Source organism: Saccopteryx leptura, chromosome 13 (assembly GCF_036850995.1).
Source record: "Saccopteryx leptura isolate mSacLep1 chromosome 13, mSacLep1_pri_phased_curated, whole genome shotgun sequence".
In the NCBI taxonomy this organism is placed as follows: domain Eukaryota; kingdom Metazoa; phylum Chordata; class Mammalia; order Chiroptera; family Emballonuridae; genus Saccopteryx; species Saccopteryx leptura.
This window is the reverse complement of record NC_089515.1, coordinates 53,119,762-53,147,760: the sequence shown is the minus strand read 5'-3', so window position 1 is coordinate 53,147,760 and position 27,999 is coordinate 53,119,762. Positions and strand designations below refer to the sequence as shown.

General features: G+C 46.0%; 1 protein-coding gene across 2 annotated transcripts in view; it reads right to left on the bottom strand.

The window, feature by feature from the left end:
• Positions 1-434: 434 nt before the first annotated feature.
• Positions 435-27,999, bottom strand: part of LRRC28 (leucine rich repeat containing 28) — a 74,847-nt gene continuing 47,282 nt past the window's right edge. The window contains exons 6-10 of one of the 2 annotated variants that reach the window (XM_066354879.1): positions 26,816-27,022; positions 15,161-15,263; positions 12,587-12,762; positions 10,180-10,339; positions 435-759 (exon numbers count right to left, since the gene is read on the bottom strand). In XM_066354879.1, coding sequence (XP_066210976.1) covers positions 687-759; positions 10,180-10,339; positions 12,587-12,762; positions 15,161-15,263; positions 26,816-27,022 — 719 coding nt within the window. In that variant the 3' untranslated portion in view covers positions 435-686. The remainder of the gene's footprint in view (positions 760-10,179; positions 10,340-12,586; positions 12,763-15,160; positions 15,264-26,815; positions 27,023-27,999) is intronic. The other variant, XM_066354880.1, reaches the window with a different exon arrangement.

The following is a 27,999-nucleotide window of genomic DNA, read 5'->3' as shown; positions in this document are numbered from 1 at the left end:
GGGCATTTTATTTATAATCTACACTTTTTATTTTTAAAGTCCCTCTGCAATACTTCTCAACAAGGCGGTGACTTTCCAGAGGGTGGAGGCTAGGACCCCCGGAACCTCCACAGGGGGGGCGGGGAAGACTTCTCTGGCAGGAACACCCCTCACCCCACCTCCACTCAACACTATTGAGGCCATGGGGTTTGCTGGCGTCAGTATAAGCACTGCGAACAGCCTGGGGGAAGTGACTCTCCTGGGGAAGGAGGAGAAGATCAGAAGTGTAACGGAGTCAGATGTGTTCCGAAGCCAGCCGGACAATACCACTCACTGGATTGCGGCCGTCCAGGGAACTGAGATTGGCTCTCAGTCCGACGTGGGAGGCACACCAAGCTACACAGTCTGCACAGGAGACACTGGCAGGAGAAGAAAAACACACAAGACAAAAGTCCTCAATGTTGGGGAGGATGTATTCCAGCTCGGGGGAGGGTGGAGGCGTTTCGGCTCCGAGGCTCAGTCAGGACACTTGCGGAGTCCTGCAGGGCCTGCGCTGGGCTGGATGGGACAGGGCAGGACCGGGCAGGGCAGGACGGGAGGGTCTGTTTGGTCTGGCTGGACTCCGGTCCCTCTGCTGCACAAACAGCGTGGGACACGGGGCAGCAGCAGCGGCAGGCTGGCAGGGCTCCATGGGCTCTGAGTGTTTATCAACTCAGTAGGTCAAAAGTCTGCAGACACTGGGCGGAGCAGCAGTAGGCCACGAAGCTGACGGTCGTCCGCCTGGAGGAGGGAGAGGGAGGGAACACTGCGTTCAAGACGAATGCCTCAGGGTTCTTTCCAAGAGACAGACTTTTCCTTTGTTAAAAACAAGGATCGGCACGGGCAACACAGCACAGAGCAGGGGCATAGATTTCCTTTTAAAACTGAGCCCCAGGAACAGGTGCGGTATGCCTGTGCTCGTTTTATTAGCAGTTTTCTGATGACAGAACACCCTTCAGTTAACAGCAAAGGGAAAACAAGCTTTCTTCATACTACTGTCTGAAATCTGCTTACTAGAACCAACAGGGCCGCGACAGAATTTCAAATACATTATAAAAATCATGTAACAAAACCTCACCAATTTAGCTAGAACACACAGACACACACACAGACACACACACAGACACACACACAGACACACACACACACACACACACACACACACACACACACACACATGTCAGCAAGTTTAAAAGACATAATTTTAAGAAATTCATCCTACAATGCAGTGACAGAGATCTCTTGTAGAGGTAATTTCAGAATCTGGATAACAGAGTTTAAGGGTCCTCTTCCCAGCAGAAGCAGTATTAAAGGGAAGTTTACAGTATTAAAAAAGTGTAAATCAATAACCCCAGTTTTCAGCAGAAAGCTGGAGAAGAAAGAGCACTTTACATCCAAAGCATGTAAAAACCAGGACATGTTCTCTGTCCTTCGTGGACTCCACCTAGAAATCAGTAACAGAAAGGTCAGGAAAAGCCCCAAACGTGAAAATTAAACACCACAGTTCTACAATCTTTTCTAATCTCTCAGTCAAATGACCACTTTCCCATAGATTAAAGAGGCAGTCTAAAAGGGTAAAACCTTACATGAACTGATTGGAAATGAAAATAACAAATCAAAAAAATATGTCAACATCAAGTGGGAATTATTCTGGATCTGTAAGGCTGGGTCACTATTTGAAAATCAACATCATCACCACATCAACAGGGGTTAATGAAAAAAATGTTGTACGGTTATCAATGGACTCACTTGACAAAATACAATATCTATTCACGCTAAAAACCCTCAGTAAACTAGAAACCAAAGGGATCTTTTTCAATTTAATGAGCAGACTCTAAAAAAGAAACCTTGCCAACATCATACTTTATAGTGATGTCTACTTTCACCACCTTAGTCAATATAGTACTGGAAATTCTAACCACTGCAACAAGGCAAGAAAAGGAAATTAAAGCCATACAAATGGAAAAGAAATAAAACTATTCCTACTTTCTGATGGCACTGACATGACTGTCTGCACAGAAAATGCCAATGAATCTACAAAAAACACTCCCAGCCTCTTAAGCAAATTCAACAAGACTGCAAGCAGATAAAATGAAAAATTTAAAGTCCGACGTATGGATGTCCTAGGTTCAATTCCCAGTCAGGGCACACAGGAGAAGTGACCATCTGCTTCTCTACCCCTCACACTCCTCCTTCTCTCCCTCTTCTTCTCCCACAGCCAGTTGTTTGATTGGTTCAAGCGTGGCCTTGGGCTCTGAGGATAGCTCTGTTGGAGTGTATCAGCCTCAGGTGCTAAAAATAGCTCAGTACTTGAGTATTGGCCCTAGGTGGCATTGCTGGGTGAATCCTGGTCAGGATGCATGCAGAAATCTGCTTTACTATTTCCTCGACTCTCATCTGAAAAATTTTTTTTTTAAATCAACCATATTTCCATATACTAACAATGAACGCACGGAAGTTGAAATTAAAAACTAAGATGATTTATAATCATACAAAGAAAGTAAAATTCTTGGGTATCAACGTAACATTTAAGGGTCTGTATGTTGAAAGTGATGAAATGCTGATGGAAGACATAAAAGAACGCCTAAATATGTGGAGAGACATTCTGTGTTCACTCACTGGAAGACTCAGCGTAGTAACGACGTCAATCCTTTCCCAAGTAATCTATAGATTAAACGCTCTTCTTATCAGAATCCAGCACAGGAGTTTTTGGAGACAAAGAGAAGCTTACTCTAAAAATTATATGGAAAAGCAGAGGCCCTGGGAAAGATAAAACAATCCGGAAAGAGAAGACTCCAGTGGAAAGTATCACTTTACCTGATACACAACTTTGGTAAGGAAGACAGTTTGGTGTGGACTGAGAAACAGACACGGATCAGGGAGGGGAAGAGAGAACGCTGAAGGAAGTCTTGGGGATGCTGGGGTAGGTAAAGATTTCTTTAGCACAAAAGAAGCACTGTCTATAAAATTAAAATGGGTCAATTTGACTCGATCAAAATCAAAACCTGCTTTGCAAATTACACACGTAAGAAAGTAAAAAGGTAGGCATCACTTTTGAGATTTTCTTAACTCAGGAAATCATATAAATTTTAAGTGATTAGATGCTCTGTATTACCTTAATTTTTAAAAAAGTTTATTGGTTAGAATTTGAGTTCAGATTATTTGCCACACCAGAATATACATGTACATATATTTGTATAAATTACAATCAAAAGAAAACTTGGACCCAAAATGATCTTAAATGGCAAGTGCATGTTTGAAGATCAGCTATCTGATTGTAACTCACTTTCTTTTAAAGATAATTCTGTTAAGATAAAATCACTCATGGACACAACACATTTCATACCACGATGATTGAATTTTAAAAAATAAAAGTTCTAAATAAAAGAACCCAAATCCATAGAGATGTGGGTGTTTTACTCACTGAAGCCTAATGCCCGCTGGATCACTATTAACTCCTAACGGTGCACACTCAAGGGGTACGAGGGGCAACCTGGAGGTGTATTTGTGTTACAAGGACATCCCAAGTCTGTGTACTTTCAGGGGATTCAGCTGACAGCATATTGTCCCTGCCTGCTATATTAATGATCTAAGTTGTCACAAGCAGACCAACAAGTTTAGTGCCTTAACAATGGGTTTGTGCTGAGTAGGTCCTTTAAAATCCCAGAACTGTGATCCCAGAGAGGTGCCCGTTTTACGGGAGACATTTTGAGTTCCTGTACCATTAGGAAAGTGATGCTGGTAAGTTCTACAAAGAGTATCAGACGTGACATTTTCTGCTCTAGAGTCTGAGCATATTTATAGGCAAGGCAGAAGAAAGAGCATTTCAGCTCACTTTCAAAATACAGAAATACCACTACTCTAGAAAAATTAAATCCCAACGTTGCTGGCACATGTTCAAGCTCATAAAAAAGTCATCAAAAATGTATTTTCTTTGCAAATGTGTCTCCTGATTAGAAACCAAAGGCATATACTTGACTCACATGGAAATTCAAGCCAAAAGAAGACAATATTTATTGGATAGAGTTGATCAGATAAAACCTCAAGCCTGTGTATAAATTAACTTATGGGAGAACCATCTAATAACATATTGTATTGGCTTGTTACGTTTATGTTAAATGTCCCTCACGGGAAGATTCCAGGCACAGAACCGGAGCCTTAAAAATTGCATACTTGCTTCCCTAGTTGATTGGTTCATGCCTTAGAAATTTAGGAGTGAGATAGATATGAGAAAAGAAGTATCAGGTCATAGCTAAATCTAGTGCACAACGGACTGTCGACACATAATCATTGAGTGACCCAGTGAAGAAGAAACAGTTAAGAACAATTTACTTAAATCTGTTGAAGGATATTTTTGAATATTTAAAAACATCTAAAAATAGATATATATTACAAAGCTACAGTAATCCAAACAGTGTGGCACTGGCATAAAGACAGACATATAGACCAGTGGAACAGAACAGAGAGCCTAGAAATAACTCCCTCACCACCCAACACACAGTGAACTGATCTTCCACAAGAAAGCCAAGAACACACAATGGAGAAAGGAGTTTCTTCAACAAATGGCACAGGGAAAACTGGATGTCCGCATGCAAAGAATGAAACTGGACTCTTATCCCATACCAGATACAAAAAATCAACTCCAAAGGAACAGAAGACTATAAATGTAAGACCTGAAACTATAAAACTCCTAGACGAAAACAGGAGAAAAAAATTCTTGACATTGGTTTCAGTAATGATTTCTTGGATTTGATACCAAAACACAAGCAACAAAAGCAGAACTAGGTAAGTGGGACAAGAGCAAACACAAAGCTTCTGACCAGCAGAGGAAGCGATCACCAGGAGGCAAAGGCCACTTCCAGCATGGAAGCAGTTGTCTGCCCCAGTTACATACCGGGAGCGACAGCTTGTCCGTCTCACAGGCTCACGGCTAGGAAGGAGTGCTGCCCCATGAAGAGCTGTACCCACGTTTTTACTCATTTAAGATCCTTTAGATGAGATTTTGAACTTAAGAGCTGATGCTGGAATGGGTTAGGATTTTGGGGGTGTCGGGATGGGGTGAGTTTATTGTACACATGAAAAGGACGTGAACTTTTGGAAGCCTGTTATGGCTTGAACTGTCTCCCCCTCAAATTCACAGGTTGAAGTCCTAGCCCCCCAATATCTCAGGGAGCAACTGCTGTGGACTGAATTGTGACCCACCTCCCCCAATTCACATGTTCAAGCCCTGACCTCTGAGGTGACGATATTTGGAGATGAGGCCTTTGGGATGTAACTAGATTCAGGTGAGGTCACGAGAAGGGGTCCCCAGGGTGGGATTAGTGCCTTTGTAAGAAGAGACACCCGAGAGCTTGTGCCAGCGTGTCTCAGTCTCTTCTGCCACGTCATCTTGCAACCAGCAAGGGGGCCCTCCATAGAGCCGGACCATGCACACCCGGATTTTGGACTTCCGGTACCCAGAACTGTGAGAAAGCCACTCTGTTGTTTCAGACCCTCTGTCTAGAGCAGTGGTAGTCAACCTGGTCCCTACCGCCCACTAGTGGTTGTCAACCTGGTCCCTACCGCCCCCTAGTGGTAGTCAACCTGGTCCCTACCGCCCCCTAGTGGTAGTCAACCTGGTCCCTACCGCCCACTAGTGGGCGTTCCAGCTTTCATGGTGGGCGGTACTGGAGCAACCAAAGTATAAATAAAAAGATAGATTTAACTATAGTAAGTTGTTTTATAAAGATTTATTCTGCCAAACAGCAAAAATCCGACATAAAGTACTTGATAAGTAATTATTATTATATGCTTTAACTTGCTGTAACTCTGCTTTATAAATTTTATAAAATAAAGTTACTTCCCTACTTTATAAATCACCATTACGGTGGTTAGAAAATTTTACTACTGACAGAGATACAAAGTGGGCAGTAGGTATGAAAAGGTTGACTCCCCCTGGTCTGGAGCGGGTTGTTCTGGTGCCTGAGCAGAGTGATGCAGGGACCCAGTCTGGAAACAGAGTCTTGTGGGTGTCATCAGTTAGGTCGGGATATGATCATCAGAGGGGCCCTGATGCAGCATCACTGGGGTCCTCGTGAAAAGAGCGGGTTCTGGCACAGTGACAGACATATATGAGGGGAAGGGGATGTGGAACGATGAAGACAGAGGGCGATCATCTACAGCAGTGGTCCCCAACCCCCGGGCCGCGGACCAGTATCAGTCCGTGGGCCATTTGGTACTGGTCCGCAGAGAAAGAATTATTTCCGTTTTATTTATATTTAAGTCTGAACGATGTTTTATTTTTTAAAAATGACCAGATTCCCTCTGTTACATCCATCTAAGACTCACTCTTGACGCTTGTCTCGGTCACGTGATACATTTATCCGTCCCACCCTAAAGGCCGGTCCGTGAAAATATTTTCTGACATTAAACCGGTCCATGGCTCAAAAAAGGTTGGGGACCACTGGTCTACAGGACGTGAAGGGAGGCCTAGGGCAGAGCCTTCCCGCACAGCCTCAGAAGGGACCTCTCCTGCCACCACCAGGATTCCAGACTTCTCCCCATCAGAGTGTGAGACACTACATTTCTGCTGGTGAGTCTCCCAGTTTAGTGGTGTTGTGTGGCAATATTTCTAACAAATGAACACAATACCCTTGGGAAACCTTTGCTAGTCCAATTTCCTATTAAAAAATACAGAACTAGGGAGAATCACACATACATGGGAAAAGCCAGATACACCTTGTAATACTGACAAATAATCCTCTAGGCCGATGTTCTTCATTTTAATAAATGAGCGATAAGATTTGGTAATGAAAGTTCGCTATCACTATAAGGATCAAAAGTTATCAATATACCAACCATCCTTCTCTGCTACAGAGAGTTGAAGGTTTGGGTATTTACGATTTATGTAAAAATACAGTAATTTCTTTTTACTTCACTCTGTATTAAATTTAGGTTGGAACTAACACTTGTATGGAACTTGGGATTTTAGAATAATATTCAATATGTTCTTTTAAAATAATGCCAGATGTCCGCGTTAATTTAGATGTTGGCTGACACAATGAATTATTTTATGACAGGCAATGAAAGCTAAACTAAATATATTGGAAAACTTAAAAAAATAATATCACCAAGACCTTTTAGAATTTATGACATTAAAAATATTGATTTTACTTGCAACAGGAAGCTACTGAGATTCAAGTATTTGGCTTGCAGTTGCCAAAAAAAGTGCTTGAGAGACTACAGCAGAAACTGCAGTCGATGCTCTCAATGCTGTCTCTATAGCAACATGGGAAGGAGCGAAGTCTGGTGGCGCAAACGAAAGCCACAAACGCCCAGTGTCAGAGCCCGGCGTTAACTCACCGCGGAGAGCGTTTCTGTCCTGGCACACTGTCTCTGTGATAAACACGCACTCCTGTTCCTTCTGTTAATTAAACTGATTGGGTGACACTGTTAATAGAATCACATTTGTTTCGGGCGTACTGTTCCATTACCCATCATCTGGGCACTGCGCCGTGGCTCACTGCCCCAAGTCCAGTCTCTCTCCATCACCATGTACCCCCGACTCCCATCTTCCTACCCCCCCCTCCCTCCGGTAATCGCCACGCTGACTGTGTCCATGAGCTTTTCTTCCCTTTGCTTTACCTCTGGCTTTGCTCCACAAAAGGCCACTGCTTAAGTGCTATGGACATGATACACACATTTTATTAAATTAATACCTTTATATTTACTCCCCGAAACAATATAAGATTCACACTGAATTTCTAAAAAATAAAAATAAGTAGACAGAAATGGCATAGGCAAATACTAAATAAGTTCCCAGCCTTTCATATAAAAACACTGAAATGACTTTGCTTGAAGGACCTACTTCACTCTGACAAATGAATTACCATGAGAAAAAGAAAGTTTGTTTTTCAACAGGTATTTAGAATTTTATAGGCTATTCACAGGGCATCCTGCCCATCATGAATTGTCTGCATTTTTATATTTTCAGTATGAAAATATCTTCTAGAGGAAACTGTGCGCTAACAATGCATTAGGATTTTACTGTTTAATGAATCAGTTGATTTTTCTATCATGCTATCTACTAATATAAAGATGCTATTACTAATATTAATATAAGCTAAAACGTGCACAATTTCTTTTTAAAGTCTCGGACTAAACTTTGGGTGGTGAACACACAATGCAATATATAGATGATATATTGTATTACAGAATTGTACACTTGAAACTTATATAGTCTTATTAACCAATGTCACCCCAATAAGTTTAATTTAAAAAAAAAGTCTCTGAGCTACAAAAATAGGTAGTAACTTTTACTTAGTATTTCTCACATAGCAGGCGCCATCCTGTGCTCTCTGCACAGATCTCGTCACGTAGCCCTCACAATGACCTCATTAAACAGATTATCACCTACGTAATCTCCTAACGACTAGCAAAGAGATATCGCTATTACTACGCTCATTTGACTGATGAAAAAGGGAAGCTCAGCGAAGTTAACTTGCTCAAGGCCTCCCAGCGGAGGAGGTCACGACCAGGGCCTATGCACCTGGCCACCAGGCACTGCTGCGTCTGTAGACATGTCTACGTCATGACACACTCAGACTGACTCAGTCCTTCTAACTGTAATTTAAATGAAATTCCACTAGCATTGGCACCCTGGTCATCTAGGATTAGCAGGCGCCTCTTGGGAAGGTTTGGAGCAGGGCTCCTGTCGGCCCACGCAGGAAGCTAGGAGACATTAAAGCCGGGGAGAGAGGAAACAGGAACTGAGGCTGAGGGCAGGGTGAATCGAGATTATCAGGAGTAAGGGAAAGGTAGCGCAGTCTGGGGCGGGTGTGGGGACAGAGGCGGCAGAGGGGACGATCACTGCTGAGCATCTACTCCAGGCCGGGGTGAGCCTTCTGTATCTGCTGAGCCTCAGGATGGCCTGGCTCACAGGCGGTTCTGTGCCCATTTCGAGGCTCAGATGGGTCCCTGCCCATGCTAGCTCTCATTCTATAAAAATGATTACAAAGTCAACACTGCTGGGCATGGAATAGAGGTCAACAAGTTATCTGGAAAATGGACTAACCCCAAACACCACATTTGATGGCTAAGTGAGGTACTGTATCACTCTTTTTTTTTTTTTAACTTTGAAAAAGGCAAACTTAGAAAACCCTGAATTTAGAAAATCTATATGCTCTGGTTGTGCTAATGGGGGCATTTTTCATTTGATGTCCTATTTTTAATTGTCCTTTTTAAAACTACCAGTATGGAGTTCTTTACTTAGTGAACATTTTTAGCAAATTCAAGGCACTGTGCCAAGAAACAGAGAGTGGCATGAGAATGCCGTTGGGAGGGTTAGACATTTAAAACACACACACACACAGCCACACACTTTCAGTCATCAGCACTGATTACACAGAAGGGCTAGGCCTGTCCCACTCTGTAACAAATATTTTGTTCCTATAGTCCTTATTGCCTGAGACTATTGTGAACGTGGAATAGCAGGAAAACACCCCTGCAAAGAATGAGCTACTCTGGGCCCTGGCAGGTTGGCTCAGTGGTAGAGTGTAGGCCTGTGTATAGATGTCCTTCGATTCCCTGTCAGGGCACATAGGAGAAGCGCCCATCTGCTTCTCCATCCCTCTTCCTTGTCTCCCCACCCACTCACCCACCCACTGCAGCCAGGAGTCAATCTAGGATGTAGCGCCCCACCCACCCTACATGGCTCTGAGGCCTCTGCCTCAGGCACTTAAAAAAAAAAAAAAAAGGCTCGGTTGCTGAGCAACGGAGCAACACCCCAGATGGGCAGAGCAGCGCCCCTACTGGGCTCGCCTGGTAGATGCCTGGTAGATCTCGGTCAGGGCGCATGTGGGAGTCAGTTTCTGCCTTCCCCTCCTCTCACTTAAAAAAACAAAACAAAACAAGAATGAGCTACTCTAAATAATATGCGCACCAAAACTGTTCTGCCTATGACCAAAAAAATACCGTAATAAAGGGAAGCCCAGTGCTCTTACGATGCTATAAATGTGCATGGTTCGCTAGCCGCATCCCAGGGAGCACCCTCTGCCCTTACCCAGCTGTTGACTTTGCTACACTCGCAGGCCCGCGCCCCGCCGCTGCCCGAACGCCCACCCCGCCCCGCCCCGCCCCGCCCAGGGCACAGCCCGGTGCCCGGGGCCCCTTTGGCAGGATTACCCCTGGTGCAGCCCCGCCATGGGCGTCTCTCTCAGCGGGAAGAGCTTGGGGTAGACGATTGTAAACATGGGCTCACTGCAGCGGTGACAGTGGCCCAGCGGGCAGAGCAGCAGCTCCAGCAGACTTCTGGGTAAGGAGATGGGAGACAGACAGTTCAGATCTGGAACACAGAGATCATGCATGGGATAAAACATTCAGATTTCCGTATATGAAGCTTCTTAAAATATTTCTCTTTGTTAGCAAGTCAGTTCAGTTAGTTTAGAAGTAGTGCAGGTTGAAAATTCTGTTATCCGCCAAGCATGGAATAAAAAACATAACATTTTTAGAAATGAAAGAGGATTTTACATTTTCGATACTAAGAGAATGCCAAAATGTACTCTTTTAAGAGCAACCAGAAGCTGTCCTGAGGCAGAGGTGAGGAAAGAACAAGACCGAATGTTCCTTAAGAACAAAGATCAGAAAGGCATGATTTTAAATCATGGTTTATACATTTCTCTGAGACAGAATAAAGAAAGGACTGAACTGATGATGCAAATGGACTTTTGGGTTCTTCCAAAATCTACTGGGCAGTTAGAATCAATCAAGCTAACTCACTTACTGACAAATGAAAAAGGGGCAACAAAAAAAGAAAAAATAACGAAACCAAGCTTTTCCTTATCTCACTCCCACGAGCTGTCATGTCATTAATCAAAACGGTGTGCTTCCTCAGCTCAGTCCGAGCTGCACAAAAGAACCGTTTGGAGCAGAACAGCCCAGCGACCCAGGCGGGTCTGAGGGCGGACGCGTGGACGGTCACGGGTGCTGAACATCCCGTGGACGTGATCTGTCGGAAGGAGGTGGCCCTCGACATCTTCGACTAAACAAAAATTATAATTATTCTCCTACGTGTAAATTTTGTTTTTCTAAATGGTTATGGGTAAGTGTGGACAGATCCAGAAAAGAGGACGAGGGCCTTTGTATTTCTCTCCCCTCAATGAGTCGAAGATGTCGAGGGCCACCTCCTTCCGACAGATCACGTCCACGGGATGTTCAGCACCCGTGACCGTCCACGCGTCCGCCCTCAGACCCGCCTGGGTCGCTGGGCTGTTCTGCTCCAAACGGTTCTTTTGTGCAGCTCGGACTGAGCTGAGGAAGCACACCGTCCTAGACATTTCTGGAAGGTTTATGTTAAGATTTTTTTTTTAGTGGGCTCTTTTCTTAAAAGGAAAGAAAACATTTAGTAGTTTTAAAAATACTTGAAATGTATTTTTCTTATTACTATTGCTTTTCTTTGAGTGAGAGGAGGGGAGACAGTGAGACAGACTCGGCATGTACTGGGACCGTATCCACCGGCAACCCCGTCTGGGCCCGATGCTCACCAGATCACCCGAGCTATGCTCAATACTGCCTTTCTTAACGCCTCTCAGATCCCCATTTCACGACCCCCGTGATATCTACACACTGCCGAGTCCCTTCCAAACCAAAGCTGTACGCTGTGCTCATGCCGCGGCGACAGCAAAGGCAGTTTCTGGGCATTTCTCCCTCTTTTGGTACATAAATTCCTCAGATGTAAAGAGGCCGTAATTACGGCAAAACCCCGCTCTGCTGGAAGAGGTACCCAACTTTGTTTTCAGAATAAGATCTTTGTGAATTTTTTCCCACTGAAGCAAGTGCCCCGCCAGGCTTCTTACAAATATTCATCCCCAAACACCGGCTTCCTTGATTGAAGAAACTACAGTTTAGTTTAACTTTTCATCTCTGTCCTTGGTGACTGAAGACGGTGTAGCGACTGTGTCTCTGTCCAAAGGGGTGCGGGAAGGGGTCAGTGTTGATACAACATTGAGACTTAAACACTTCTGCCCTGACGGGACGGGTGGCTAGAGAGCACTGTGCTGAAGTACAGAGGTTGTCAGTTCGAGCCCTGGTCAGGGCACATACGGAACAGATCAATGTTCCTGTCGTCTCTCTGTCTCTCTCCTCTCTCTTTAAAAATCAATAAAATAAACATTAAAAAAATTTAGAGGAAAAACACCTTAAACATTTCCTTTGAGAGAGACAGAAGGAGAGAGGAAGGGGGAGAAAAAGAAAGAAAGAGAGAGAGAGAGAAGCACCAACTCGCTCCACTTAGCTGTGCACACTCATTGATCTTCTGGAACATAACTTGACTGGGGATCGAACCCGGGGCCTCTGGCTCACTGGTTCAACGTTTTATCCACTGAGCCACCGGCCAGGGCCAAAACTGTTTTTATTACAGTGTGAATGCACTTAATGCCACTGAACTGAACACTTAAAAATTGATTTAATGGGTCAATTTTATGTTCTGTATATTTTAACCACAATAATAAAAAAAAGAAACGAACGCCATAACAGGCAGCGCACAGCATGATTGCGCGGTCCTCCGAAGGAGCCGCGGAAGGAGAGAGCGCACCTCTCAGGGGACGGTGGCAGGCACGATGCAGACTCCTCATGGCCAGCTCCTGCAGAGGCAGGATGCGGTCACCCTCCATCCCGATGGCCTTCACCTCAGCGGGGAGGAACACGGTCAGCTGCCCAGACGAGAAGGAGAGCAGCTTCGCCTCGGAAACTTGGACGCGAGCGCCGCAGCTGTGGAAAGGCGCGCATTCACAGTGCATTAGTGAGCGGGGAACGGAGACGCGTGCCAATCAAAATGTGTGAATCAAAATATACATTTAAAATTTTAAGATGCTGCTTAACTGCCAAGATTCTTTTCAGAGTGATCAGATGTCACCCCGGGCTCCTTCATAAAACCCGGCACGGAAACCTACCTTCACCAGTTGGAACTTGGCTACCCCATCCCTGAGGTCCAGTTACTTCCTGGCGGGACACACGCTGCAGGAACTTGCCCTCACAGGAGCTACACAGTTTGTTTTGTAAGCCCTGTTGGTCCTCATTTTGTGACCCTCTCCAAGCTTATGTTTATTGAAATTTTCAAAATTCAAAGGCAGAAAGGACATACTGTTAAATTATAGTACCTGGCTTGCTTTTACAGAATTTCTTTTTGGTGTGGAAAATACCCTACAAAGCAAATAGATGTCTAATGGCAGAAGATAACTTTATTGGACCCTTTCATAAACTTGCGGTGGAAATATTCTTGGCAAAAGCCTCCTGACCAAGCCCAGTAACACCCAGTTCCCTGCAGCCACTTGCAACCAGGGGCAGATGTGTTCTTGTCCCTCCAGCCACCAGGTGACCAAAACTCCAGTGTCTGATCTCATTCTCCATCAGGCCTCCTCTTTGAGACCACTGGCTTACCCGAAAGTCTTAACACTTTTCTTCCCTAATGACAGGACGCCAACCCACCCTGGCTCTCCAGACATAAATAACGGGACCATCTCTCCCCCCTCAGCTAGGAATAGGCTGTGAGACGGGGCCCCGGGCGGGACAGCGCCTGGGCGTGCCGGCTCCCTGGGAAGGCCCTTCACTTGCTCATTCCTTCCAGTGGGAAATGTTTCCAGAGCACCTACTATATGCCAGTAAGCTGAGATTCTTATTTTAAACAAAAGGTGACCCCCCCTTTTTCTTGTCACCGCAGCTGCGGAAAAATCGCTGAGCTAAGAAACACTACACATTCTATCATCTCTGCTTCACAGAGAAGGTTCTGGAATACATCACTGGGCTTGGGCTTCATTAGCCTACACAGGCACTGAACTCATCTGGGGTTCTTTCTTTTCTTTTCTTTTTTTTTTTATAATTCAGTGAGAGGAAGGGAGGCAGAGAGACAGACTCCTACAGGTGCCCTGACTGGGATCCACTCGGCAAGCCCACTAGGGGGTGATGCTCTGTTGCTTAGCAACCGAGCTCTTCTTAGCGTCTGAGGCAGAGGCCATGGAGCCATCCTCAGTACCCAGGGCCAACTCGCTCCAATTGAGCCATGGCTGTGGGAGGGGAAGAGAGAGAGAGAGAGAAGCAAGAGGAGGGGTGGAGAAGCAGACGGGCGCTTCTCCTGTGTGCCCTAACTGGGAATCGAACCCGGGACATCTACATGCCAGGCCGACGCTCTACCACTGCGCCAACCGGCCAGGGCCCCTCTGGGGTTCTTCCACGATACGAGCTGTATATTTTTTCCTGGGGGAAGGCCGTTGCTCTCGGGATGGCCCTCTCTGGGAAGTCACTGCTTGGTGCTCACCCCTTGGAGTCATGCCAGCAGGGGATGGCTGTTCTCTAGGTGCAAGAGTACTGTTATCCCTTTTCTTGCTGGAACTATATGTAGTACGAGCCAGCTCATACAGGGGGCCAGGGATGACAAGAAGAGAGTCAACAGGTGGGCTAAGGAGCCTTGAGGTGTTCCGAGCACCCTTCAGATGCTGGCATGAGGAGGGTAAGGCCCAGCAGGCTCTGGTGGCGGAGTGGCCCTGTGTGCACCCCAAACCACTCTGGCAGCGCTTTAGGGAGCACCCCCACTCCTGCAGGAGGAGCTATAGCCATCTCTGTAAGAGCCGGACGGAGAAAGAAGGATTGGGGCCGCTCTGCAAACAGGCACCTGCCCTTCCCCATTCACCGCAACACCTGCTCCAGTGCGGGAACCGCGGTGTGTGCTGAGGGGCTGCTGCAAGTGCTGGGTTCTAAGCGTTTCCCAGGGGCCAAGTTCTGGATATGAGGGTGTTATTGGAGTCAAACTCACTGCAGCGGAGTACAGAGAAAGAAAAGCTTTTAAATTAATGCTGCTACCGCTGTCCCTGTGAGTGACAGTATATAACGATATGCGTGGGTCCATTTATTTCCTTTTGCCTGGAAAGTAATAAACAATGCGTTGACCAAACTCCCACCTTACTAACTGACCTTGAATTACAACATTCTAAAGTGCTTGCCCGGATTCTCCGCATCTGAAGGTATGAGGTTGAGCACATGAAAACCAGAGACAACATGGAACAAGATTATCACAACAGGTCGTCTCTTCCCAAGTTAGGTCCAGACCAAACGGTGAACCAAGAACAGCGGTGGCAGAGAGCTGATCTACGGGAAAGGCCTGCGGCCGGCTCACCCGCTGCACCCGATGACTTTGTTGTACAGGTAGGACGGCAGGCCCTTCAGGTCAGTGTTGTTGTCCACGTACACGTACTGGAGCTCCCGGGACCGACCTAGGTCTGGGTCAGAAAGAGAAGCGCTGTGATTCCTACAACCACATGCCTATCGGGGGCGAGATGTAAAACAATACACGGTGTTAGGATGACTCAAAGTTTCTCCTCTGGAAGAAAAATGGTAGATTTAATGCTCTGTGGGACATTATGTTGGCTGGAATACAAGACTGCGTCAGAAAACGTGACTGTAGAAAAGTTACTTTGCCCATCTGGACCGTGGTTTCTTAAACCTGTAAAATGAGATACCTGGAAAGACGCTATCATTAAATTTCCTTCCCACATAAAAAATTCTATCCCTTTTTATGAACACTTTAATTTAAGAATGCAGTTTGTTGAGAGTCATTTAGGTAGTTTCATGTTTCTCCACAGGAAAAAAGGTGAGACAAACTAAAGTCAGTAGGTCAGCCTAAACAACACATTCTGCCCCTGTATCAAGATTACGGGGCTGGCCTGGCCTGGTGGCTCAGAGAACAGAGTGCCATCTGGCACACCGAGGTCGCAGGTTCGATCTCTGGACAGGGCACATATGGGGAGCAACCAATGAGTGCAAACTAAATGGAACAACTAAGTGGAACAATGAGTTGACGCTTCTCTCTATGTCTCTTTCCCTTCCCCCTTCTCTCAAATCAATGGAAAAATAAAAAAAAAAACCCAAAAGATTACTGGGTCTCACCTCCCCTGGGCAGAAAGATGGGAGGAAGGGTAAGGGAGGACGAGAGACTAGGCCTGGGTGGGGGTGTCAGGAAGCCAGGCAAATGTGGGACAGGGTCACTGCCCTGGCTGCAGGGGGAGAAAGCTAAGGGAACTCCACACCCCAGTCCTCTAGGAGCAGTGAAGGCAGGGGTACACGACTTGCAGGCCAGGAAGTGGGGACTGGAATGAGAACTTGGCACTGGGAGGAGACCGTCGGGGGCGGGGCAGACACTGGGGGCGGGGCGGACACTGGGGGCGGGGCAGAGACTGCAGGGGGATTCTACCGGAGGAAAGGCATAAAGCACTGAAAGCACTCACTCTCTGGACAACAGAGCCAGCAGAGCGGCTTCCAGGTGTCAAGGTCAGCCCTTCCTGTCCACTGCATGCCCGGGAGTAATCACCCAGCCCCCCGACCGGCATGCACTGGGTGGGGCTGCCTGACTTCACTGCCACAGGACCCTGTGAACCCTCTTCTCCTTGAAGCAGGAACAGGACCTCTGAAAAGCTGTGCGGAGTTCTTCTGGTGAGAGCAGGAACCAGGCAATGGGCTCAAGAGCTCTCTTCCCCCTAGTCTTCCTTCGGTTTAGGAGAGACAGCTAAATTAGGAGGGTCTTAAGTGTATTTATTTGTATTTCAAAAAAACCCCAAATGACAGCTGCTGAAGGGCCTTTCAGGCACTCTGACAGACCTTGGGGACACAGACATTAATGTGATATAACACATATGAAGACAGACATGAAACGTGGTAACTGGCACAGAATCTGACCATTGCTTAGAGAAGCTTTCCAAAGTCGAACAGGTTCACAGACGGGTTCTAGACAGTCTGTTACAGCAAGTAGCAGGAGGGCTAACAGGTGCCTGAGGCCAAGAGAAGGCTTCCTCCTTGGAGAGAGTAGGGAAGGGTTAACATGCCCCCTCTGTGTGGTTTAAAAGATCTAAAACACAGGACAGGACAGGACAGGCAGAAATGGTACGTGATTTCGGGGAGCAGGTCACAAAGGCCTGGTGGCTTCCTCTTTGCTTTCTCCCCGGGACCACGCATTCCGGAGGAAGACAGTGTCTTGTCATGGGGGCACTCCCGCAGCCTTTAGGGGAGGAAAGGAGGCCATCGGCTTGCAGCCACGTGGGTGAGCCCAGCGGACGCAGCTCCTCCGAGTTGCCCAGTCATGCTCCCAGCTCAAGCCTGCAGATTGCCACAGCCCCAAGACTATGCAACTCTCTTGTCCTTCCTCCACATTTTGCCTATTAATTTTAGCTTCCATACGAATGGCTCTTATTTGCAAAAATCATTACATGGTTTTTATCTAATGGTGAATTTTGCTGTTCTGTCCTAAAATCAATGACTTTTCCAAGGAGCCTTAATTCCTCACATTGGGGTCTGGTGTTTAGATACCAAGACCTGAGTGCTATGTGTGCTCATTACTGCTAGGGCGCCACTGCTTCTAGGACCTCTTAGTGGACAGACCTACAAAACACATGTATGCACACCGACCTATATATACACATACATCTGTATTATTGGAGGTGTGCCTTCAGCACAGATTCCTGGAAGTGAACTTGTTGGGTGAAAAGGTCAGTACATGTGTAGATTCTTTGCTATTTCTATCCAGTAGGATTACATCAACCTGTATTCCTTCTAGTGAGAACACTGGTTTTCCCACAATCTCACTCATGTTTAAAAGATGTTGCTCTATTTAAAAATTTTTGTCATTCTGATAGCTGAGAAATAGGTCAGCATTGTTTTAATTTCTATTTCTCTAATTATGAGTGTGAACATTTAAAGATACGTCTAAGGGCCATGTTTACTTTTTTTGGGTAAATTATCTGTTCATATCTCATGCCTGTTGTTTCACTAACTAGCCATGTGAGGCTCTTATATATTTTGTAACATATAATTACCAAAATAATGTACATGGCTACACTAGCAAACATGTATGAACATATCCACTGGTGTGAAAGGCTATATATTCATAAAACACAGATAGAAAAAATACAGCTATAACTACCAGAATCTACTTGCAATGAAAAAGGCCTCCAATTCACACTAAGAATTCCTTTTTTTTTAGATTTCTTCACAGTTTTTTGGTATAAACAGAAATCCTATCATCACCAATAGAAATCTTCAGACTTCAAAGGCATACAGGAAACTGGGATTTTTTAAAGAAATGAAATGACATGGATAAAACACAAGCAAGCTGTCAGATGGGCTTTGCCTTTCAGAGCCCGGGGTGGGGGGTTCAAGGACAAGTCCTCGGAGCTGACGCAGCAGGAAGGGGCGCTGGGCGCACAGTGAGGCGGCGAGCTGACGCAGCAGGAAGGGGCGCGGGGCGCACAGTGAGGCGGCGAGCTGACGCAGCAGGAAGGGGCGCAGGGCGCACAGTGAGGCGGCGAGCTGACGCAGCAGGAAGGGGCGCGGGGCGCACAGTGAGGCGGCGAGCTGACGCAGCAGGAAGGGGCGCTGGGCACACAGTGAGGCGGCGAGCGCAGCCTTGGTGTCAGACGACCTGGGTTTGCATCCTCACTCGTCTAGTTACAGAACGTGTGTCAACCTGGGTTTGCATCTTCCCTCGTCTAGTTACAGAACGTGTGTCAACCTGGGTTTGCATCCTCACCCGTCTAGTTACAGAACGTGTGTCAACCTGGGTTTGCATCCTCACCCGTCTAGTTACAGAACGTGTGTCTCCGGTCTCCCATCTGTACACAGGGGGGAAACAACACCGTCTCTTCAATTTAGCGGGAGTCACTAAGAAAGCCCATAAATTACCAAGTGGAATTCTTGGCACACAGCCTTCTCCAGTGTGTAAGTGACTGTTTTCTCACTGTTATTAGTGAGTGACATATTTGGCAGTGTGCCCTGCGTGGAAGGTCAGTGAGGAGAGGAGTCTCTCTGGTGTGGAGCAGAAGGAACGGAGCCTCCTGTATCATTTAGCTGCACAGCAAGAGCGGCAGGCAACCGCCCGGAAACAGCAGCTCGGCCACGTGAGCCAAGGGCACCTCTCCTCCAATGGACACAGCGGAGCTTGTGCGAACTAAACAAGGCCACAAGCGACGGTCACCACACTCAGTTACATAAAGGCTGACGCTTGCTTCTTCTCATACAAGTTCCTCTTCTTTCCTGTCCCAGTTTTACAGGAAAACCAGGAGGAGTCAGGGATTGCACATGGGCTTTGGCTTAGATCTTCTTCAGGTTTGCAATATCCCAGAGAATTCTTTCTGCACCCTTGAGTCTGTGGACTGTCATTTTTATACAGTATGCCCAGGACGGTATGCACCGTCTTCTATTGAAGCTGAAAGAAACATGAATTGGTGCCTGACCAGGCAGTGGCACGGTGGATAGAGCGTCAGACTGGGATGCCGAGGACCCAGGTTCGAAACCCTGAGAGGTCGCCAGCTTGAGCGCGGGCTCATCTAGTTTGAGCAAAAGCTCACCAGCTTGGACCCAAGGTCGCTGGCTCGAGCAAGGGGTTACTTGGCCTGCTATAGCCCATGGTCAAGGCACATATGAGAAAGCAATCAATGAACAACTAAGGTGTCACAATGAAAAACTAATGATTGATGCTTCTCATCTCTCTATATTCCTATCTGTCTGTCCCTATCTATCCCTCTCTGTGACTCTATCTTTGTCTCTGTAAAAAAATAAAATAAAAAAAGAAACACGAATTGGTGTTCAGATCTGTCATATATTATCAGCCTGTACACCATGTGGATGGGAGTCATCAATACAGAGACTTAAAACTTTCCATGCAACACAGTCCCATGTGGAGTAAGAAAGAGCAGTACTAAAATGACATGATTGGTTAGAGCATCGTCCCGGCGCACCAAGTTCGCGGGTTCAATCCCCGGGTCAGGGCACGTATATAAAGCAACCAGTGAGCCCTGGCCGAATAGCTCACTTGGATAGAGCATTGTCTTGAAGTGCAGAGGTGTCGGTTAGATCCCTGGTCAGGGCATATACAAGAACAGATTGATGTTCCTGTCTTTCTCTCTCTTTCTCTCCCTTCCTCTCTGGCTTAAAGCAATAAATAAAAACTAAAAAATAAAAATATAAAATAACATGATGCAGTTGACCTTGGAGTCGGGGCTGAGTCTGAACCCTGGCGTCCATGGTCTAACTGCTGCAGGATGCCACGGGCAGAGTCAGTGCTCTGAGCCTGCTACGTCCTCCGGGAGGTGGGGACAGTAACACCCCCACCACGGGCTTGTTATGAAGCCCCACAACGTACACGATGCCAGCTCCATCCCTTGCATACCAGTTGTGCTCGGTCCATCTTAGTTCTTACCCCTCTCTTCTGAATGTAAAGAGAAGATCACAAAAGAGTGTGGAATTGTAACGAGCAGCAGGCGACCCTTGCTGTCCCTGACACGGCCCAGCCTGCTGGCCAGGCTGAGACACCTAACACCCAGGAAGGTCACAGCTGTACGACCTCGGGAGAGCACGCTCTGAGCCAGAGAGCCGTCCGTGGGTGAAACCTCAGCGTAAGGGAATGTCACTTTTAATCATCTTGAGGCCGAAACATAAGTAATTCCTGTATGGAAAAGCTTTGAGATATTTCTTCTAGTCTTAAAACAGAAAATCTTCAGTACAATTGACTTTGAAAGAGACCATTGATCTGCTAACTAATGAGCTGCCTTGTTTTCTTCATTCTATTAATTTTAATGGACCAAGAGCTTGCAACAAATACATCATGCAACAATACTTTTGCGAGTTCCTGTGCAAAAAACCGTTCAGCACGTGAACTTTAGAAAACGAGGAAGCGGACATCTGCAGAGATGCTCGCGCCACAAAGACCTTTTTCATGTGGCTTTTAGAAGTGCTGCACTGTGTCTGCAATGTTTTCCTTTCTTTCTTCCAGGCTCACAGATCAAAGTATTGTTACTTACAAATTAGCAAAAGCTAGCAGTCTTGCACAAACTCCAATTCTTTTTTCTTTTTTTACGCCAAGGCTCTGGCATATGTGGTCCACATGGCCAAGGACGGAACAAAAAGGTCCTGTGTGGCCAGGGTCTGGCTTTTAACTGCACTGTACAGCCAGCGCCGATGACAGCATGGGCCGGGACCGAACAGGGTCTGTTCCCTGCCGCTCGGCCGTCGTGGAGCGCATCCCTTTTATAGAAAGATGAATGGTGTGTGTTCTCTTCAGCGAAATGATGGGGCATGAGAAACAACAACATCAAAGCAACAGACCAATCAGGCTTTTCAGAACGCTCTATCAATATGAGATCAGTTATCATAGTTTGATAAGTTCAGTATATTATTAGTCATAATTACATTTTTAATTTCTATAAAATGTGGGTCTCTCCATAATGAATCTGGAGTGATTTACAGTGTATTCAAAAAATACCTTAAAACTGGCTCTGGCCAGTTGGCTCAGTGGTAGAGCATTGGCCCAGTGTGTGGATGTTTTGGATTCGATTTCCGGTCAGGGCACAAAGAATTGACCATCTGCTTTTCTACCTCTTCCCCTTCTCTTTTTCTGTCTTCCCTTCCTGCAGCCATGGCTTGATTGAGTCAAGTGAGTGCGCCCCAGGTGCCGAGGATGGCTCTGTATAGATGCTGCCTCAGGTGCTGAAAATAGCTTGGTTGCTGAGCAGTGGCCCTATATGGGCTGAGCATAGCAAGTAGGGGGCTTGCCAGGTGGATCCCAGTCGGGGCACATGCAGGTGCCTGTCTTTCTCCCTTCCTCTCACTTAAAAAGAAAAATAAACTAATTTAAATTCCCTATAGCATGCCTTTTACAAAGAGAATTTCTCAAGCACTATTCCAGAATAATGAATTTTTTAAGTGCTAGCTTCTTGAAAAACACACACACACACACTCCATTAAACCTTTTACATAATCATGCTCTTTCCAATCTAGTCAACTTTTACAAAGCAAGATTTCACAGTGAATTATAATTTAATACAATGCTTTATACACAGTAAATCAACAACTGTTGAATCACAGTAAATTGATTTTAATGACTGTGAATGACTAGAGTGTCCCTCTGCTGTTGGTTTACACACACAGGAGTTAGCATCTCTAATTCTGTCCTGCAGTTCAGATAACAAAGAAGTTATTACTGGCCATGGGCTAGACACGTGCTGGATCCTGGGGTAGAGGTGCGGACACGCACCGCTCCAACCCTTTCTCACAGACAGTCTGGGGAAGCAATAAAACTAGTTCATACTGATTACGTGCTAATGTACTATTTGTAAGTGATGCAAGTGTTTTACGCGGATCTTATTTAATTCTCACATGGGCGGTACGGAGTAGGTACTAATGGTACGCCGTTCCTGAAGCTTACACAGTGAAAGCCTTGCGGGCCGGGCTCACAGTCAGCAAACGACAGGGCTGAGTCCACGAGCAGGGCCGCCAGCCCACTGTGCGGCTGCCGAGACAACCCCCTGCACGGTCAACTCCACAAAAGTGTGGCTTTCCCCCACAACCGGGAACTGGACAGGGCCGAGTCCACGAGCAGGGCCGCCAGCCCACTGTGCGGCTGCCGAGACAACCCCCTGCACGGTCAATCCCACAGAAGCGTGGCTTTCCCCCACAACCGGGAACTGGCACTACCTGGCAGGCTGTGCGATGCGTGGGTGCCCGAGCACCCAGGTGTGATGGCAGGAGGCACGGCCACAGGGACACGTGAGGGACAAACACTACTCAGCTTCCTCTGAAACACCAGCTCGTGGGTGAGACAGGTCCATCCTATAGACCTAGGGCAGTAATTTAACTGGACACCAGTCATGCCTTCCGATGAGGTCCTAGGGAAGGCGGCCTCATGCTGACCTTCATGGAAGCAGGAGTGACCACAGCGCATCCCCAGCTCCGGGCGGCTGACGCGGAGAACAGGCGTCTCCCGTCTGTTTATTTTTCCCCTGAAAAATCTGAAAACGCTTTCCTGACAACTATGAGTGGTAGGCACTGCACATTCTCGCTTTAGAGCCACCCGACAATACCTTGCAGACCTCCCTAGCGCTGCTCATTCTTGTCACTGTAAAAATTCGAACCTCTAGGGCCAGATCAACAAGAGCTCGGCTCCGGGCTATCTGCAGACTCCTTGCCTCTAAGCTCCACGCCAGTGCCAGTTCAAGAGGCTACCTTCTCCTTATCTGTCACATCCTACCCTCAAATCCTGCTCCACAACTTGGAGAAAAATACGCTCACCTAGTCTTGGTGAAGTTTTCTCGGCACACATTAGCACAACTAATACATGTAACACTTGACTGTTACAGTCAATAGTATTGTCTATTATTTAGAGGCAGCGCCTGGTCTGAGCTGCAGAAGCCATATTAAACAGTCCCATGAACTCCTTAAGAAAAGCTGAAGGCCCAAGCCAAGGCCTGACGTGGCCAGAGGAAACTAAAGCAGAGCTTGTCCCTGGTGGAGGGGGTCAGAGGGGCACGCAGCACCAGGAAGAGGACAGGACCTTTTGTTAGGAGCACTTTCAAAAAGGGCTCAACAGGGAGCACCGCACACCCCTTTTCTTAAAGAAACAAACACCCCAGGGGTGTGACCTTGCTTTTGACACGAGGTCCGCGTGCACTGTGATCAGCAGAACAGGTCTCTCCCCGTCGCCTAGTTTTTGGTCGTCTGTGAACCCTGCTTTCAAGCCCTGCTTTTCACTTTCTTCATCACACCCTTGAGTAGCACCTGCCCATCCATCCCCACAGAACACGAGACCAAACTGGACTTCAGAGGTCTCCCTGGGTCTCTCCTCGGTAAGCAGTCATCACATCTTCTCCTCAAACACAGGAGTCGTTATGGCCTATGGGACCTCTGGTTTGTACTGGACCTAATTCTTCAGCGCTGGAACGTATTTCAACCACAAATTCTGCACATGATTCCCGTTAAACAATGCCCTCAAGGCAGGAGTTTTTCAAACTGCAGATCAGATACATCCAGCGTTCAGTAAAGCACAGCTTACACACATTCATCTCTGAGTTTGAGATTATGAAATTATTAACTGGTTTCTACCTAGTTCCCATTCTGGCTTGAAGTTCAAATAGATCCACTATGTGGACTTAAATATTTTCTTCAAAAATACACTGCTCACAGAAATTAGGGGATCAGGGAACGTGCAGACACTCCAGTACTTTCCGCCTCTGTACAGTGCATTTTCACCAATGAAATACAAGTGGGTTTTGCATCTCATTTGCATAATTGTACAGCTTTCTTTCACTTGTCGTTTGTTCTTGTTTAATAAAAAATACATATCAAATGCTTCTTTTTTATGGCTTCATATTCATTTTGAAATAGACCCTAATTTTTGTGAGCAGTATAGTAAACGATGCTTCTTTTCCTGACTTTCTAACAGAGAGAGAACAGGAACAAGAAGTAACACGAGAGCCAAACATAGCTAACAGATTTGTCTTAAATGCCACTGCAGTAAGAGGAGGAATGACAGACAGCTTCTATAAATGCCTACATGCTAGTTTCCAAAGCTGCACCACTACTTAGCATAAACTAGATGCTCCTCTACACAAGGTGTCCAGTTACCACAGACAAACCAATTATGACTACTCCAAAAAACTGGAGCGATCTTGTTATGTGAAAGAGGTCCCATTTTCCGTCCTTATCCAAGTCGCAGTAGAGAATCCCTGTAAGTAAAGGAGCTGTCAGACCCCTCACAGTCCACGTCTTTGGCACAGAGAATAACTCTTCCTGAGAAGATAAGTCCTTCACTACTAAAACCTCCAAAAAACAACCCTGGGACTGTTTTAGAAACCCAAACAATCTCCCATTAGTAGGAGGCTTTCCTCTGCTAACTTTTGGGTTTACTACATGGCAGTTTATACACCAGGATAGTCTAGAAATGTCAATAGCATTTGCTGAATGTTCTTGGTTAAGAAATCATTCACAGTTATCGAACTTAATGCTCAAAAATTCCACCTACTTCCATGGGTGCAACTTTTTATTGTTTCCATAAACTGCAGACATGGTCACAGACACTGAGTGTAGCTGACACAGTCTGTCCCGGGGGTGACCCGAGAATGCTCTTCCCCAGAGCGGGGATGCATGGAAAGCCTCTCAATTCCTACATCTATTATTCAACATTAAGTAAGTTCCAAACACTACTGAAGAATCAGGCTTATTAATTATGCAAGAGAAACCAGGCACACTCGGGAAAAGGCCTTGGAGGGGAAAACTCCTTCTCTTTGTAGTATTTTCTGGCACTTTGAGAAGGCCAGAGGTAGGTCACCACGCTGTGCACCGCGTGGTGGAAGGAGCTGCGCTGACACGCACACGTCAAGGCCTCTATTAAATATAATACAGCACTCAGGCTATAATATAATATAATAAATATAATATAATATAATATAATATAATATAGCACTCAGCTCGGGTGGTTAATTACCCCTTCTTCTCGGTGACAGTCACCCCTGTGAATAAAGCCTATTGGTAGGTTTATCTGTCACCCAGTTGTCGTGGTATAGGCATAACAGGGGTGTCCTTCCTCTTGCGAAGATGAGAAGAGAGCTAATGATTTAGACGGCATTGCAAGTGCTTTAAGTCACCCTCACATGTAGCTTCTTCCATCCTGGCTTTCTGAAGAGGCTCGAGTCTGACATGCTCTCTTGAAAGGAAGCTCTGTTTTCTTTGAAATGTAGCTTGCTTCTGAAATGGCTTATTTTGTCAATTTCATAAGTATAGACTTTAATTATATTTACAGGAAAGTCACCTTCTCAAATTAGGTAATTATTTGTTATAACTCAAACTGATTTTTATGTCTCCATGTTATTTGTAACTGAAAATAATACTGTGTGCTATTACGGTGAAAGTATTTCCTTTCAAGGATGGATAAATTATGCACTTCATCACCCTCAGAGATAAATTATTTGTAATAAAAATGTGTTTATGAGGGAGATCATATGAAGCTTATTGTGACAGTTTAGGGTTCTGTGGGGCTTCATATTGTCATTTTTTTTTTAACGGGCACTTTTGTTTCTTACGAGTTAACAAAATAATCCAATTCTCAGTGAGAATAAATGTTATTGTTTTATTAAAGGCCTGTGTTCTGGAACACATATTATGTCAGAATGAGCCAGCTACAGAAATCTGCAGTAACAGATGTAATTTATTACCTACAGTGACGTTTCCGCTCAGCAGGCGGTCAAGCCAATTCTAGTCTTTCAAATGTTGCAGCCTGGGTGCCAGGCCACGCTAACCACTGCACTCCTGACACAAATGTCTTTGCACAGATGTCAACATCTGTGCAGAGGCACTTGTACCAGGAGCTGTCCTTCCATCTTCCTATAACCCCTGTCTGTTTTATAGTTACACAGATATAACACCATACACACAATATATATTACATACATGTAATAATTATAGGTAATTATAGGATCTATACTATGTATACTATAGACGAGATGAAAACGGATAATTCCTTCTCAGAGTAAATCAGATCTCAAATGTATTGTCCTTAATCCCATTTTAGCACCAATTTATTTTCTTTTTTGTGTGTGTGACAGAGACAGAGAGATAGAGAGACAGATAGGAACAGACAGGAAGGGAGAGAGATGAGAAGCATCACTTCTTCATTGCAGCACCTTAGTTGTTCATTGATTGCTTTCTCATATGTGTCTTAACCAGGGGGCTACAGCAGAGCCAGTGACCCCTTGCTTGAGCCAGCGACCTTAGGCTCAAGCTGGTGAGCCTTGCTCAAACCAGATGAGCCCGTGCTCAAGCTGGTGACCTCGGGGTTTCGAACCTGGGTCCTCCGTGTCCCAGTCCGATGCTCCATCCACTGTGCCAACACCTGGTCAGACCTGATTTCTTTTGTAAAACAGAAAATCCCAAGTGGAAATAAACTCGATCACCTGAGCGTGATGCTACTGGATCTCTGGCCCCTCCCCCCCCCTCCCCCCCCCAGCAACCTTACCGAGGGGCAGAAAGGCGAGGCGGTTTGCAGCCATGGAGAGCTCGTTGAGGCTGGGCAGCTGGCAGAGGTGGCGTGGCACACACCGGAGCCGGTTGCGGTCCGCGGCCAGGTACTGCAGAGAAAGGCACAGGTGAAGTGTCCTGGGCAAAGCTAGCAAACGATTGGTAGAAATGTCTAGTGTCTGCAGCTCCTTCAAATCGCCAACCTCTACAACCAAAATCAGAATGAAGATAAATCGCATCCTGCTGTGGTCAAGTCAGGTCATCACATCAAACAAGTCAATACGGTCACATCAACCCAATAAGGCTGGTGGCGGCAGCTATTTCCATGGACATGGGAGCTGAGGCCTAGTAAGCAAATAACCCCATCTGGGCAGGTGTCTGTAAACGGGCCAGCGAGCATCTTTTCTCTAATGGAGAAGGTGCTGGCCCAGGAAAAGGAGAGACATGAAAGGCGGAAAGGGAGCCAGAAGTCTGTTCTCTGGCTTCTGTTTTGATGAATCAAATTTGTTGCTGGGTGAGACAAGAACAGCCGCTTCAAATACTGTACTTGGCTTTCAGTATGTGTGGATTTTTGCCTAAGGAGCTAGTAGGAGATTTCAAATATAAATTATAGTATTCCAATAAGTGCACCTCATTCAGATGAACTAAACAGAAACGTCCTGGACTAAGAATTAGGATGTCTCTGGAAATTTTTACCTTGATCAAGATTACAATAATAAAACAAAATGATCGTATGGTTAGGTAACATTTTAAGATATTGTCCAGCCCACCTGACCAGTCGGTGGTGCAGTGGATAGAGCATCAGACTGGGATGCGAAGGACCCAGGTTCGAGACCCCGAGGTCGCCATCATGGCTCACCAGCTTGGACCCAAGGTCGTTGGCTTGAGCAAGGGGTTATTCGGTCTGCTGAAGGCCCACGGTCAAGGCACATATGAGAAAGCAATCAATGAACAACTGTGTCGCAATGAAAAACTGATGATTGATGCCTCTCATCTCTCTCCATTCCTGTCTGTCTGTCCCTGTCTATCCCTCTCTCTAGACTCTCTCTGTCTCTGTTAAAAAAAGAAAAAAAGAAAAAAAAGATATTGTCCAGCCTTGTGAATATTCTTTATAAAGCCACTCAGAGTGTACATATCCTATAGAGATTGCTTTAATTCCACTCAAATGAGGTTCACTCTAAT